Here is a 13,538-nt window from a genome sequence, read left to right on the forward strand (position 1 = left end):
GCAATACCATACTTGAATGCAATCCTGTGTAAAATGGGAAAATAAACTGAAAACACAAATCTTAATGCAGTATAATGTTCACTTTAACACTTTAGGTTATGAGAATTGTGTGCATAGATACACATGCTACAGCCTCTGCAGTCCTGGGTGGGGGTGGGGCCCCACAGGAATGAGTGTTGAATCTCAGAATCCTGTTGCCATGGCACCGAAAAACAGGTTTGCCTGCATCACCCAGTATGACTGGATTTGTCTGAATCACATGAATCATCTTTCTCTATCACACACACACAAATGCTCACTCATTTAGTATTTTTATCTTGACTATTGCGCAATTTACAAATGTTTATTATAGAATAAATTGTCACTGCATTTGCAGACTGCTGAAGGCTTGTCAATCGTATACTTACACACACACGCAGAGTCCATAAAAGACCACTCATAACTGACTCAGCCGGAGAGTGTTGGGTTAATCCACAAAGCGGTGATATTCTGACAGAGAGGATTACCCTCCCATCCTCTCATCCATCAAGCCATCCTCATACACATAAACTCATCATCATAACAATCCAACATTAACAGATGTGCCTCTCTCAGTTCCCGCCACAGCCGAGAGATTGGGAGAGCGAGAGAGAAACAGTGAGAGAGGTTTACAGGAGGACTGCAGAGTAAGTCAAAAGGTAAGCTGGCGATCAGCGTCCTCGGTACAACGGGAGCATCTGTGTCTCGATTTTTCAACAGCTTCATCCTTTTCAACAGCGAGTTTCATGCTGGGTGGAAGTAACCAAGTGATGGACTGAGGGCAGGATGGGTGGAATGTAAACGTTGCCGCCTCCTTTGAACTTCATCTTTAGGGTGAAGTGTGCGTGCGGCGTGTGCAGCGGCAAACCTGTGATTCTAAAACAGAAGAGAAGAAAGAGAATCACACAACAAAAAGAGAAATAAAATGAAAGTAGTTCAAGGCATCCTAGAATGTAAGGTATCGCAGGATTCTGAACTTTGTTGAAGGATACCATTGCTATCATGGGCTCTCAGGGAGGAGTCCTGCTGCTACTGTTTCCACTTCCCTGCTTACTTTCTGCTCAACTCAGCACTCTGTCTGGGCCTGACCCATCCAGCCTGGATCTCACCTCAACACCTTTTCCTACCGTCCCAAATACAAGCAGCACAACAGGAGAGAGTTTGTACACCAGCATCTTGCCTACTGGTCAAGGCCCGACTGTAAAAGTGAACGAGAACCGGTCTCCAGCGGAGACTTATCTCTACACTGGCAAGTCGTCATCCCTGGCTGGATCTACCTGCATGCAGACTTTACAACACGTTCAGCAGGGATCTCCACCCAGAGAGCTTTTTCCATATGTGCACCAAGCCATAGCATCTCTCACCAACGCTGCCAACTTCCTCAACTTGATATTCCAAGCCAGCGAGCTGAGAGAAACAAGCGTACGAGAGGATATCGAATGGTATCACGCTCTGGTCCGGGCCTTGCTCGAAGGAGACAGGCCAGGCCTGGTCAGACGAGCTTTCCTGACGTTCGATGCTGACCCCACCATCCAACAGCCCCAACTGGTGCTCCGAGCGTCTAAGGATTCCACACAGAACATCCTCCTGCAGGACCTCACCTCTGTCTGGAGCAGTCTTCTACCTCCTGCTCCTGGCCAAAGCTGGTTTAATTCCTTCAAATCTGGCCCCCCACCCGCTTTATCTAAACGAATTCTTTTAAATGATCTGAGTACCCTAGACACACCTAAATGGGCCCGCGGCGATAGTTATGTGATGAATAGCAGTGGGGTTCAATGGGGAGGTTCTCCTTTCCTCGAGTGTGTGGATGGTCGGTTTTTACCAGGATGGTTGATCAGCCTATCGATGCCATTTTATGGGCTGAAGCCAGATCTCAGCCCCGAGTTCAGGTCTGTAAACTTTCATTTGGGTGCTTGCTGTCTAGATGTTTGTCTCGCTGTGTCTATTTACTTCATCCAAGTCTTTCATCATTACTGTTGCATTTGTTGCTATTACCGCGTGTTTGTCGTTCTCTGTCTGTTCTGATGGTAGGGGTGTGATCCGTGTCGACGTGAACATCCAGGAATTCAATGTGGATCAGTGTGCCAGTGGAGACTTCTGGTTTGCAAACACACACAAGTGTAATCGTACCAGCATGGAGGTGAGTGTAAACTGACCTAATAGGTTAAGAATAAATTCGTTTTATGAAAGACTTGCTGTAGGATATATTGTACACACCTCCAAAAGGATATAGTGTCCAGTTTATAATAATTTGAAATAAAAAGTGATAGGTAGATAGTTTAAAATACAATTATTTCCCATAGAAAGTTATAGTTCACCTAAAAATGAAAATCCTGTCATCATTTATTAATTTGCATGTCATTTTCAACATGTATGACATTCTTTCTTCCGCAGAACACAAAAGAAGATATTTAGATGAAAGTTGGTAAACGAACAGCACTGGCCCCCATTCACTTCTATTTTATGGACACAAAATCAATGCAAGTGAATGTGTTCCCGTTACCAACATTCTTCAAAATATCTTTTTGTGTTCTGCTGAAAGAAAGTCATACAGGTTTGAAATTATTTTTGGGTGAACTATCATGTTAAAAGATCATTATGTCACTTGGTATACTGTAGGTTCATAGGTCTTACAGCCTTGTGACATAGTTTGGGGACAAATGGGACCATTTAAAGACTTTTACCCATTAGAGGCACAACAATATTTTAGAAACTGCGTATGGGTGGATTCCACTAACCAAGGACAAGCAGTGCCAGAACGCATAGAGAGACCCATTTGAAATGCTCTGTTACTGAATGTCAAGTAGACATTTAGTGGAGTGATGTAAGGGGATTCTGTTCGTGTCTCTGTGTGTCTGTGAGCTTGTCTGAGTTATCATCATGATATAACTGCTACTGAGGTCAACTGAAAAGATTACAGCATACTAGATTATGGCTTTCCTCACATCATCATCTGAGGTATTCACTGATATTGTTTGGACACTTTATGACATTTTAACACTACACTATCATTATAATGCCCTGTTGCCTTCAGAATCGGACAATTTAATACCTTTACATATTATTACACAGAAGTCTTTTGTTGTATATGAATACATCACCTGCTTACCTCCTTTTCCCGCTGTTTTTCATCACCCAGCTCCTACTTTCATACAGTCCTTCTATTTAAAGATGTAAGCGCAGGATGATGTGAAGGATTAGGATCATAATCCTGGGATGCTCACACTCTCATCCGACAGGGCAGACCCCCACCACCAGCATCTATACTGCTGCCAGTGTTAAGAATGTCCCACCCAATTTAATGAGAATTGAGTTATTAACAACACAAAAGAACAGTTTTGTTTCATAACAATGGCGTTCATAAAAATGATTTGACACGTACTATATATTAGATTGAGATATGATGTTGAACATTTTAGCACAATCTTTCACTAAAGTTACATATTTTAATGTAATGAGTAAAAAGAGGGTTGGGTTTACTGATAAATTTTACCCAATAAATAAAAATGTAATATTAATATATGAATATATATTTTGTATGTCTTTATGCATGTGAAAACGACTGAATGTGCCTGAATAAAAAACATCAAGCTCTGCCAATAGAGGTTTTACTCTTCCATTAAGGATTTAAGTTAGATTAACTCAGAGTGAGTCTGATGTGTGGGTCAGCTGACTCGAAGATAAATCGCTGATGAGAGACCGCACATGCAATTAATGGTAGAAAACAATCACACACATGCATGCACACGCACGCACATACTCCTACACAACCAGCAAAAACATAGAAGTCTCTTTTCCAGGAGCAATTTGGTTTTACTAAAGATTGTAAAATAAATGACATGTGGTTTACATATTCTCTGTATTCTCCTCAGTGTGTGCCAATCCCGCAACAGGGCTTCCGGATGGGTCAGTACTGCTGCAGATGTAAAAAGGGCTATTACAGCCCGGTTCCAGACATACAAAGCAAAAGTAAGAGTTTTCAAACAAGCATACAGCTGTCTGTTTAAAAAACATTCAACAAATGTATTGCTATAACGGAAATAACGATAGGTCAAGGGACAAAGTTACAGTAGAGAGTAGGATTAACGTTATCTTCAGCATATTTTATGTTCATCTCGCATGAGTGACATTTGGCTTTTTGTGTATGGTATGAGCAGTGGGAGAGGGGAGCAGTGTGAATGGTACCCAAGAGTGTTACCCAGAAATCCCTGTGTGTCTGCCGTGTTGGCCTGGCTGTGATCAGTGTGAGGATGGAGCCCCGTGTTGGGTGCAGGAAGACTGGTTCCTGAGATCCGGTGTCCTGGCTGTGCAGGGACTCTTCATGGCCATCGTTCTCATCAGCATGCTGGTGGCGTATCAGTGCAGAAGAACCAAGGTAACATTTTTATATATAATGCAAAATATATACTCACATATAATATTCTGACACTTTGAAAGACTGTATAATTGCTGTACAATTTTATATTTTTCTTTTGATGGTCGGCATTGTAGAATAATTTAAAATAAGGTAATAGTAAAGTAATGTAAATAAGTAATGATATAAATATTGACATTGATATATTGGAATATATCAAACACAAGGATTGTTAGCTTTTAGACAGCTGCAATTTCTGTCCTCTCCACTTCTCACCTCTTTTTATCCCCATCTTTCCGTCTCTCAGCGGATCCGAACGTCTGGTTTTTTGTTGCTTGAGATGATCCTTTGCGGTTCTCTGTTGCTTTACTTCCCGGTGAGTGTGCTACAAAAATCTCCTTTTCATGAACTAAAACTAATAATAAACAATTTCTATTAGACTCATGGATGTCCTTGACCTTGTTTTTAGGTCTTCATTCTGTGTTTCAAACCCAGTACGTTTCGTTGTATTCTACTCCGCTGGGTCCGTCTGCTTGGCTTTGCTATTGTTTATGGAACCGTGATGCTCAAGATGTACCGGTTTGTAACACTTAAGTTCTGACATGTTTCATCCCTACTAAACGCCTCACATTCAGATCTGTCCTTAAACAGCAATTGCAACAGAAGCTGTACACGAAAGACTATTAAGAAAAAAACTGTTATAAGAATTTCGAATGTATGCATCACTATTTGGTACAATGAAAATTCATAGTAAACAATTCGGAAATAAGATATCTTTGTGTTCGCAATAAATTTAACTTCAGGTCATTCTTTACCGCAAAAGCTTCTAAATGTTTACAAATTTAGACAATTATAAAGATTTGAGTGCACTATTTCTTTAAATCTACCCCATATAATATAATGTGTATAGCCTTAGATATGTCTGCAAACAATTCCCATTTGCTTCACATGATTTTGGAAAACAATCAGAAGAGAATAACATTCTATGAATGCATTTCCGTGTCACCAGGGTTCTGAAGGTGTTCCTCTCGCGTACAGCCCAGCGAGTGCCGTACATCACCACCACAGGTGTGCTGAGGATGCTGGGAGTCATTGTGCTTACTGTCAGCTGGTTTCTCTGTGCATGGACAGTAGGCGTCCTTCAGAATCGAGACCGGAATGTTCCGTTACTGATCATATCTACCACCTCAGAAGGGCAAGGTTTCAATCTGTGTGATCTGGACCGGTGGGACTACATGATGGCTGTGGGTGAGTGATGTTGTCCATGGGTTTTCTTGGGTGTCTGGCAGAGAGATTAATTGAAATTGGGGCAGATTAGTAGATCAGACAAATGAAAGGATGAATGGTCCTGGAAAATTTAATGTTCTTTTAAGCATTTAGCTGATGATTTGAAAACTAAAAAACATTGAAAATGATTTAGCATTAACAACCACCTACAATACTAATAATATGGCATGACAAATCATAATAGGAATTGTGCTGCTAGGGAATAAATTAGTAAATGATGTCCTAAACTGAAATGGCGGAGATAAATGCCAGGAGATAAAACTGATTTGCTGAACTGTTCTTGCACACTAAATGTGCCATTTAAAGACAAAATACAAATGTTTTTGTAGGTTTTAGGAAGGTTGCAGACTTTTTCAGAATAACGTTGATTTTGAATCCTGATTCAAATAAATGAGTTATAAACTATAGTTGAAATGTAGAAATATATATTGAATATGTGTTTACACAAAAAGAACAAGTTTGTCAAAAAAATGTCAAACTCATTTTGTTCAAATGTATATCAATGTATATGTATTTTGAGAAATGTCTTTACTTTTAAAAAAAAATGTAAAAAAATGTAAACTTTTAATTTAAGGAGCAGATTGGAGCAAATTAGTCAATTCTACAGTCATCCAGTTTACATCCCTGTGGTGTATGGCCAATTCAATTTAAAGACCCGTCTTAAATGAAATTGTAAAGTTCTGTTTGGCTTTCTCTCAGCGGAGCTGTTGTTTTTGTGCTGGGGAAGTTTCCTGTGCAGTGCAGTAAAGACTGTTCCCTCAGCGTTTCACGAACCACGATACATGACCATCGCCATCCACAACGAGCTACTGCTTTCTTCCCTATTTCATCTTCTCAGGTTTGCGAGTGGAGTATTTTAAAGGGGATTTAAAGCAGAGAACACTACCCTATTGTTATTTATCCACCCTTCTCCTCTTCAGATTTGTCCAGCCATCACTTCATCCTGACTGGATGCTCTTGTTGTTCTTCACTCACACGCATGTAACAATATCAGTAACACTCGGCCTGCTCTTCATACCTAAGGTACTGTCAGTATCATTGTTTACTGTGTTCAATGATATTTGCATTTTAATCTGAGTAATGGACAAATAATCAGGTGGTGTTTGTGTTGCAGTTTCTTTACATGTCACGGTCAGGCCGGGAGGAAATAGCTGCAGAGGTTTATGAGGATGAGGTGGAACTGCGACGCTCATGCTCGTATCTTAACAGCAGTTTCACCTCCAACTGCTGCAGCGACCACAGTCTGGACCCTGATGACATTCGGGTAAACTCCCTTGCCCCACAGCAGCCCTACTAACACACACAGACCCTTAATCTTCCCAAGTTGTCCATTTTGATATTTTTCCATATAAACAAAGCCTAAACACTTTAGAATATAAGGAGCTTTCATAAAGACTTGACTAATTAAAACTTCTCAATAACACTTCATAAACAGATTAATTTTTTTTATTACAGTACGTAACTTTGAAGTTTAAATAATTTTAATCATAATCACATTACCGCGTTTTCCACTTATTCATCCACTTTCATTTGCCCTCGATTTAAATATTTACCCGTACGTTTTCTAAACATCATTTTGTCTATGCACCATTAAAACACTGTCCATCTGTATTTTCCCCTTCAACGCTCCCCATCTGAAACCGTTTTTCTCCTATGCACCAGGATGAGCTGAAGAAACTGTATGCTCAGCTGGAGGTCCACAAGACCAAGAGAATAACAAACAACAACCCCCATCTGCCAAAAAAGCGCAGCTCCCGCCTAAGTATCGGACGCTCGCTCATTAAAAGAATTACTGAGATCCCAGAAAGCTTGAGTAGGCAATGCAGCCGTGAAGATAAGGATATCAATTCTGCAATTGGGACTGTAAGCCGAGCGGGATCTTACTACAAAAGTCCTAATAACACAAGCATTAATAGGACGAATGAATCGTTAATGCAGCCCTCGCCAAAACTGCGGAAGTCCCATAGCACATGTGCCCCGAGGAGAGACTCGCTTTTAAACTCCCCTATAAAAAGCACGGCAGACAAGAGGGCTTCACAACTTTCTGATGCAGGATCAATTAACACGACATTGCTGGTCTGCAAGTCCGCAAGTGCACATAATTTAACCGCAGACACTAACCTTCTACTTCCAGAGCCCACCAGGTTTCAAAAGTCTCTCAGCGTCATAGAACGCAACGGTCATCGGTCTCTGACTCCATGCAGAAGCATTGAAAATGTGTCATTTGGTGCCAGAGCAGCTCCGGCAGAAAAGCGGCAGAAAAATGTGAACGTCGACATACAGAAGCAGACTTCAAGTGCATTGCTCTCCGAGTCATTTGACAAGGCGGAGGTCTGCCCCTGGGAGGTTCCAGAAGAGCAAATCTCCAACAAGAATCAAAAACATGTCACATATTCTCTTGCAAACCAAGAAGAACCCAAATCACCTGGTGCTCCATCATCACCAACACTATTATATGTCTGTCCATGGGAGTTCCTGCCACCTCCTAGTTCCCCTGCGACAGAAAATGGGATACAGACAGATGCTAATTCCACAAAACCTACCCCTTTGATCTCCTGTAGTGCTCCAGGTTCTCCAAGTACAGTTTTCGGCAAGCCAAAAGAGTTTCAAGTGTTTTCTTTTCGCAATGCAACTCAGAGCCTCCTTGTGGCAAAGGGCATAGGGGAGGCTGGAAGAAGTTTGAGTAGAGAGAAAAGCTTTCAAGAAAGTGATGTTAAAGAGGGAACACTACAAAAATCCCTGTCCACATCCATGAGATGGTCCCTGGGAAGTGCAGCTTCAAACAAGCGAACCCCACAGCCACAGAGACGGGCTATGACAACCATTGGAACCAAACCTTGCCTTGTGAAACAAGCAGCAGTAAGATTACCATCTACAGATTCCACTGAGAGGAGTCCTAAACACAGCGCTCCTGTTCACATCTGTCCATGGGAGTCAGAGGAGGTGATCTTGGAGGTCAAAAAGCAGAATGAAGATGTTTTACAAAGACAATATAGTGACAAGCAGGCACTCTCTGGGACACTAAGCAAAGACTGCTACAAACCTTCTGGGTTCCAACCTAAATCTTTCTTATCAGTTCCAAATACAGAGGTGTGTCCGTGGGACGTCCCGAAACCTTTTCATCAAACCAGCATTTCTGAAGTCTGTCCTTGGGAGGTTGTGGAAGAATTGCAAATCAAGAGCGTACAAACCGACGTTTGTCCTTGGGAAATGGATTCAATCCCATCAAGTAACGCTAAAGACAATACATGTAATGACTCTGTTCAAAATCAGGCAAATGTAAAGCCTGAAGTATGTCGTTCTTTCGTACTCGACATGAATGACTCTGATGTTAGACAGGAATACATCAAAAATCCAAGTGACACAATAAAACCAGGTGAAAGGGTAATTTATGTTCAAGCAGAAAACAGTCCTGGAGAACACGAAACAGCCGAGAGTGGTACATGCTCCCCGGAAGCGCATGAAACACAGATACAAGAATGTGATTTCCCCAAACCACCTTCACCCATAACTGACACAAGTCTTTGGGAGTCAAATACAAAAGACACTTACAATAGCTCTTTACAAGAGACTGCGACTACAAAAGTGTCTGAATGTCTATGGAGAGAGGATGAGTTTGGAGACATGGCATGTGCCAAAGAACAAGAAAGTGTCCATGAAGTTGATTGTCCATGGGAAACAAGTGAACCAGGGAAGACTTTGCAAAAGCAAGAAAGTGTCCCCACTGAAATTTGTCCATGGGAAGCAGTTGAATCAGTCAAGACCTTGCAGAAGCAAGAAAGTGTTCGCACAGAAGTTTGTCCATGGGAAGTAGATGAACCAGTCAAGACCTTGCTGAAGCAAGAAAGTGTTCGCACAGAAGTTTGTCCATGGGAAGTAGATGAACCAGTCAAGACCTTGCAGAAGCAAGAAAGTGTTCGCACAGAAGTTTGTCCATGGGAAGCAGATGAACCAGTCAAGACCTTGCAGAAGCAAGAAAGTGTTCGCACAGAAGTTTGTCCATGGGAAGCAGATGAACCAGTCAAGACCTTGCAGAAGCAAGAAAGTGTTCGTACAGAAGTTTGTCCATGGGACGTAGATGAACCAGTCAAGACCTTACAGAAGCAAGAAAGTGTTCGCACAGAAGTTTGTCCATGGGAAGCAGATGAACCAGTCAAGACCTTGCAGAAGCAAGAAAGTGTTCGCTCAGAAGTTTGTCCATGGGAAGCAGATGAACCAGTCAAGACCTTGCAGAAGCAAGAAAGTGTTCGCACAGAAGTTTGTCGATGGGAAGCAGATGAACCAGTCAAGACCTTACAGAAGCAAGAAAGTGTTCACACAGAAGTTTGTCCATGGGAAGCAGATGAACCAGTCAAGACCTTACAGAAGCAAGAAAGTGTTCGCTCAGAAGTTTGTCCATGGGAAGTAGATGAACCAGTCAAGACCTTGCAGAAGCAAGAAAGTGTTCGTGAAGATGTCCATACATGGGAAACCGGTGAGCCAAGCAAGGCCTTGCAGAAAAAAGAAAACATGTATTCAGATGTCTGTCCATGGGACACCACACAATCGCTCAAAGAACCTGAAGGCCACATTTATGCCAGCACATCAACAAGGCAAAACAGCATTCAAGAAAATTACATGAAAACACCAGAAGACACCCCGATTCCTACAGAGATGGGAGACAGATGTGGGATTCAGCCTGGAGATGAAAGCACAGATACCAGAGATGAGATGAGGTTTAACCCTCAACTGGCCCGTTTTGACGCATTGTGCCCTTGGGACATGGAAAGGGGCAGACAAGAATCTATACCAATGCATGATAATATGGATGTGTTTACTTGGGAGGAGACGATACTAGAGGAAGATGATGGTGATGCAGAAAGTGCTGCAGAGGCCTTCATCTTCCCTCCAGACTTGTGACACCTGAGGGCAGTTTTATTGTGCTTCATTTATTGTGACTCAAAAATAAATCAATGATCTGAACAGGCTGATGAAGAACGTCCCTCTATCATTCCAATTTGAGGGTTTGACCTATAAAGACTTTCATTTTCGGCTTTGTAAGAGACATCATCAATGCAGAGCTCGCCACAACGCAATTTCCCCTTTTGCCTTACAAAACCTTTGTTTAATATGTTATCAGTGTCTTTGTGTTGGTAAGGCTATGTAGATTGTTTATGCAAGTAACATTCACATTAAAAGATAAATTTACTGTCTACTCTTGATTTATACAGAATTAAAATGCAAGTGAAGCCAAATCCTTAAATATTTTAAATGTTTTCTAAGCTGAGTAATAATTACATTTGATAAATGTTCTTTTTGTTTTGAAAAATTTGTATTTTACGTCCCTTTGTGTACAAGGGTTTAGAAAAGTGTTCTGTTAACATGTTAAGGTTATTAAAACTGCTTAAATGCAGCTTTCTAAAAATATTAACATATCTATTCAAATGCACTTAATTCCTGAAAATGATTTGATGTTTTTGGTTGTCATTTTACATCGACCCACAATGTTACAGTAGCTTTTTACAGCAGGAGCATTAATACAGTGCTTTTGTTCAGTCAATTTGAACTGTAATCGAATGAAGTTTCCATTTAATTCTGTCAATGTAAAATATGCATCACTTTATTTTTATATTCTTACAAAATCTGTGAATTGATCATCCGGAAATAAACTTTTCAACTGCACAGATCAGCATTAACTTCAAATTCATCAGCAATTAAAGTAACAGCATGTGTAGACATTTCAAATTCGATTTGTCAACATTACCTCTATACCACTGTCTATTGAAAGATAAATCAATTTCAAAAAGGCAGTTCAAAAGATTTCACAAACAACATTTTTAGCTTTCTTAAATACAATAACATTTATTGTGGAAGATGCACAGTAGAAATCAATATGTACACAGAGGGGCTGTGGTGGAATAAGGCAACACCGTTCAGAATTACTTATACCACTGGACTGCCTTCGGCTTTGGTATCTGGTAATTCAGATCCACAAAATCCTCCTCGGGCTTGAGTTTAGGCCCAGGAATCATGACCGTCTGTTAAAAAAGGCGGTATTTAACATAAATAAGACCACAGCAAACATGAAGCGTCCAAGCTACATGGGAACAATTTCATGCTTAAATCCAAGTTATAGAATGCATCTCACTGACCTTAATAATAGGATCTTTTGGTGGAGCCCATGCTGGGACAATCTTGCCGTGAAGTCTCCACCGTCCATAAGGGTTGACCAGATGCCTTTCCAGCACCAAGTACTCCAAAACATCTCTGGGTTCTTCCTCATCCCCAAGCATCAGTCGACCAAAACGATCATATATCGCTAATGTCTGAAAGATGCCAAAAGCAGACGGAAGACGTCAACTGATGAGCATCACACAAACATACACCCATTTACTTTACACACAGTTAATATTCATCTTGGCGCACCTGTCTCGAGTGCATGCGGAGGGTCACCTGACCATACAGGTTGCCCTTACTGATCATGTCGGGGCATCGAGCATGTACCACCCGCGGAGGTTCCAATGACTCTATGAAACGCCAGCGCAGAGTCTTATAACGGTTTCCCCGAACCATCTCCTACAAAACATGCACAGGTGAATAAACTAAAACGCTGGAGTGTGAAACAATGTCAATGGCTGGTTTAGATTATGGGCAAACAATGAGCTAAGCTGCTAAACTTACAGGGTAACATCTCTCAGTCACCAAAGAATGAAGCTTTTCTTTGTTAAACCTGTAAAGAATGTTAAAAAAACATTAATGACAACCTACAATTTACTACAAAAATACACAACAACAGTGAAGTTACCAAGCAAACAATGCTGTACATAAGAGAGTAAATCACTTCTTTTTTTTAATCTTACTGTGCCAGTGCTGCATGAGACTCAATAAAAATCTCCCGAGCTCGTACTGGGAACTCCTTCGTGGTGAACTCAGGGTCATGGTCCTTTATTTTACGAATCCTGTTAAGAGGGAAGCCATAACAACATTAGTGAAACCTAATCCTGTTAAATTAGACGCATGAAAGCAGTTTACAGTGAAGCAGTGAGCCAGAGAGATGCTTCTTACGCCAGCTGTGACGCTGCGCTCTGACGCAACTGTTCTGTGCGCTGTTTCAAACCTTCTTTAGTCAGTGTGGACAGACGAGCATCTCCCTCAGGCGGAACATAAGGATCAAAAATACCCGCTGGGAGAAAAATCACATACATTTGTAGAACAATATTGAATATGGTGCTTTGTCCACACATTACATTGATGTCAATGTAAGCACGTTTATATGTTCACCTGTGCACGCGATGTTGATGGCTCTCTCCATGTACTCCTGTCGGACCACCAAACCCGCAGCCCGGGCTTGAGCTTCCTGATCGGCTTGTGTTTTCTGTTTCACGTTCACAGCCGGAGGAATGAAGTGGCGCTTTTTGGTGCGGATCGGAACCACCATCGGCCGTGACAACCTCGCGTCCAGCAGCGGCGCGACATACTGAAACGATTTTAACGTTACAACAGGATTAATTGTATATTTTACAATCACGGTTGGTTCCTCACATTCTCGATCTCAACAAGGGAAACTAATAAAATTAATATGAACAAAATAATCAGCGAATCATTCATGAACACCCAATACAAATGTTCAGACTGCCACAAAATAATTAATGCTATTATCCACCCGCAACACACACAGACTGTGTATATTTCAGACAGCTCCCTCGCTAGAAATTTTAAAAATAACATACCTTAATATTATGACATGTTGTTAAATGTAGGGATTTCAATGTCCTACATATGGACGTCGCCATGTTTTTCCTGACTCCTTCGCGTATGTGAGCAAATGAAAGGTCGTGCCAATCTGTTAGGTGCGCCCCCGGAGCCGGGGAGAGGCACTACAGTATTTGACTTGAGTTCA

General features: G+C 41.3%; 2 protein-coding genes across 2 annotated transcripts; one reads left to right on the forward strand and one right to left on the reverse strand.

Moving 5' to 3' along the window:
* The first annotated feature begins 558 nt into the window (after nt 1-558).
* Nucleotides 559-10,851, forward strand: gpr179 (G protein-coupled receptor 179). Its single transcript, XM_079482389.1, has 11 exons — nt 559-1,907; nt 2,050-2,158; nt 3,891-3,987; nt 4,176-4,393; nt 4,680-4,748; nt 4,842-4,951; nt 5,382-5,620; nt 6,359-6,497; nt 6,580-6,682; nt 6,774-6,923; nt 7,322-10,851. The coding sequence occupies exons 1-11, from the start codon at nt 1,021-1,023 to the stop codon at nt 10,556-10,558; spliced, it is 5,358 nt and encodes a 1,785-aa protein (XP_079338515.1). The 5' UTR covers nt 559-1,020; the 3' UTR covers nt 10,559-10,851.
* A 382-nt stretch (nt 10,852-11,233) lies between these two features.
* Nucleotides 11,234-13,537, reverse strand: mrpl45 (mitochondrial ribosomal protein L45). Its single transcript, XM_079482423.1, has 8 exons — nt 13,369-13,537; nt 12,920-13,115; nt 12,704-12,821; nt 12,499-12,597; nt 12,320-12,368; nt 12,065-12,214; nt 11,791-11,964; nt 11,234-11,676 (listed from the first exon to the last, which is right to left on the reverse strand). Exons 1-8 carry the CDS (start codon nt 13,429-13,431, stop codon nt 11,578-11,580), a joined length of 948 nt encoding a protein of 315 aa, XP_079338549.1. The 5' UTR covers nt 13,432-13,537; the 3' UTR covers nt 11,234-11,577.
* Between the last annotated feature and the right edge of the window lies 1 nt (nt 13,538).

Source organism: Barbatula barbatula (genome assembly GCF_947034865.1).
Source record: "Barbatula barbatula genome assembly, chromosome: 20".
NCBI lineage: Eukaryota > Metazoa > Chordata > Actinopteri > Cypriniformes > Nemacheilidae > Barbatula > Barbatula barbatula.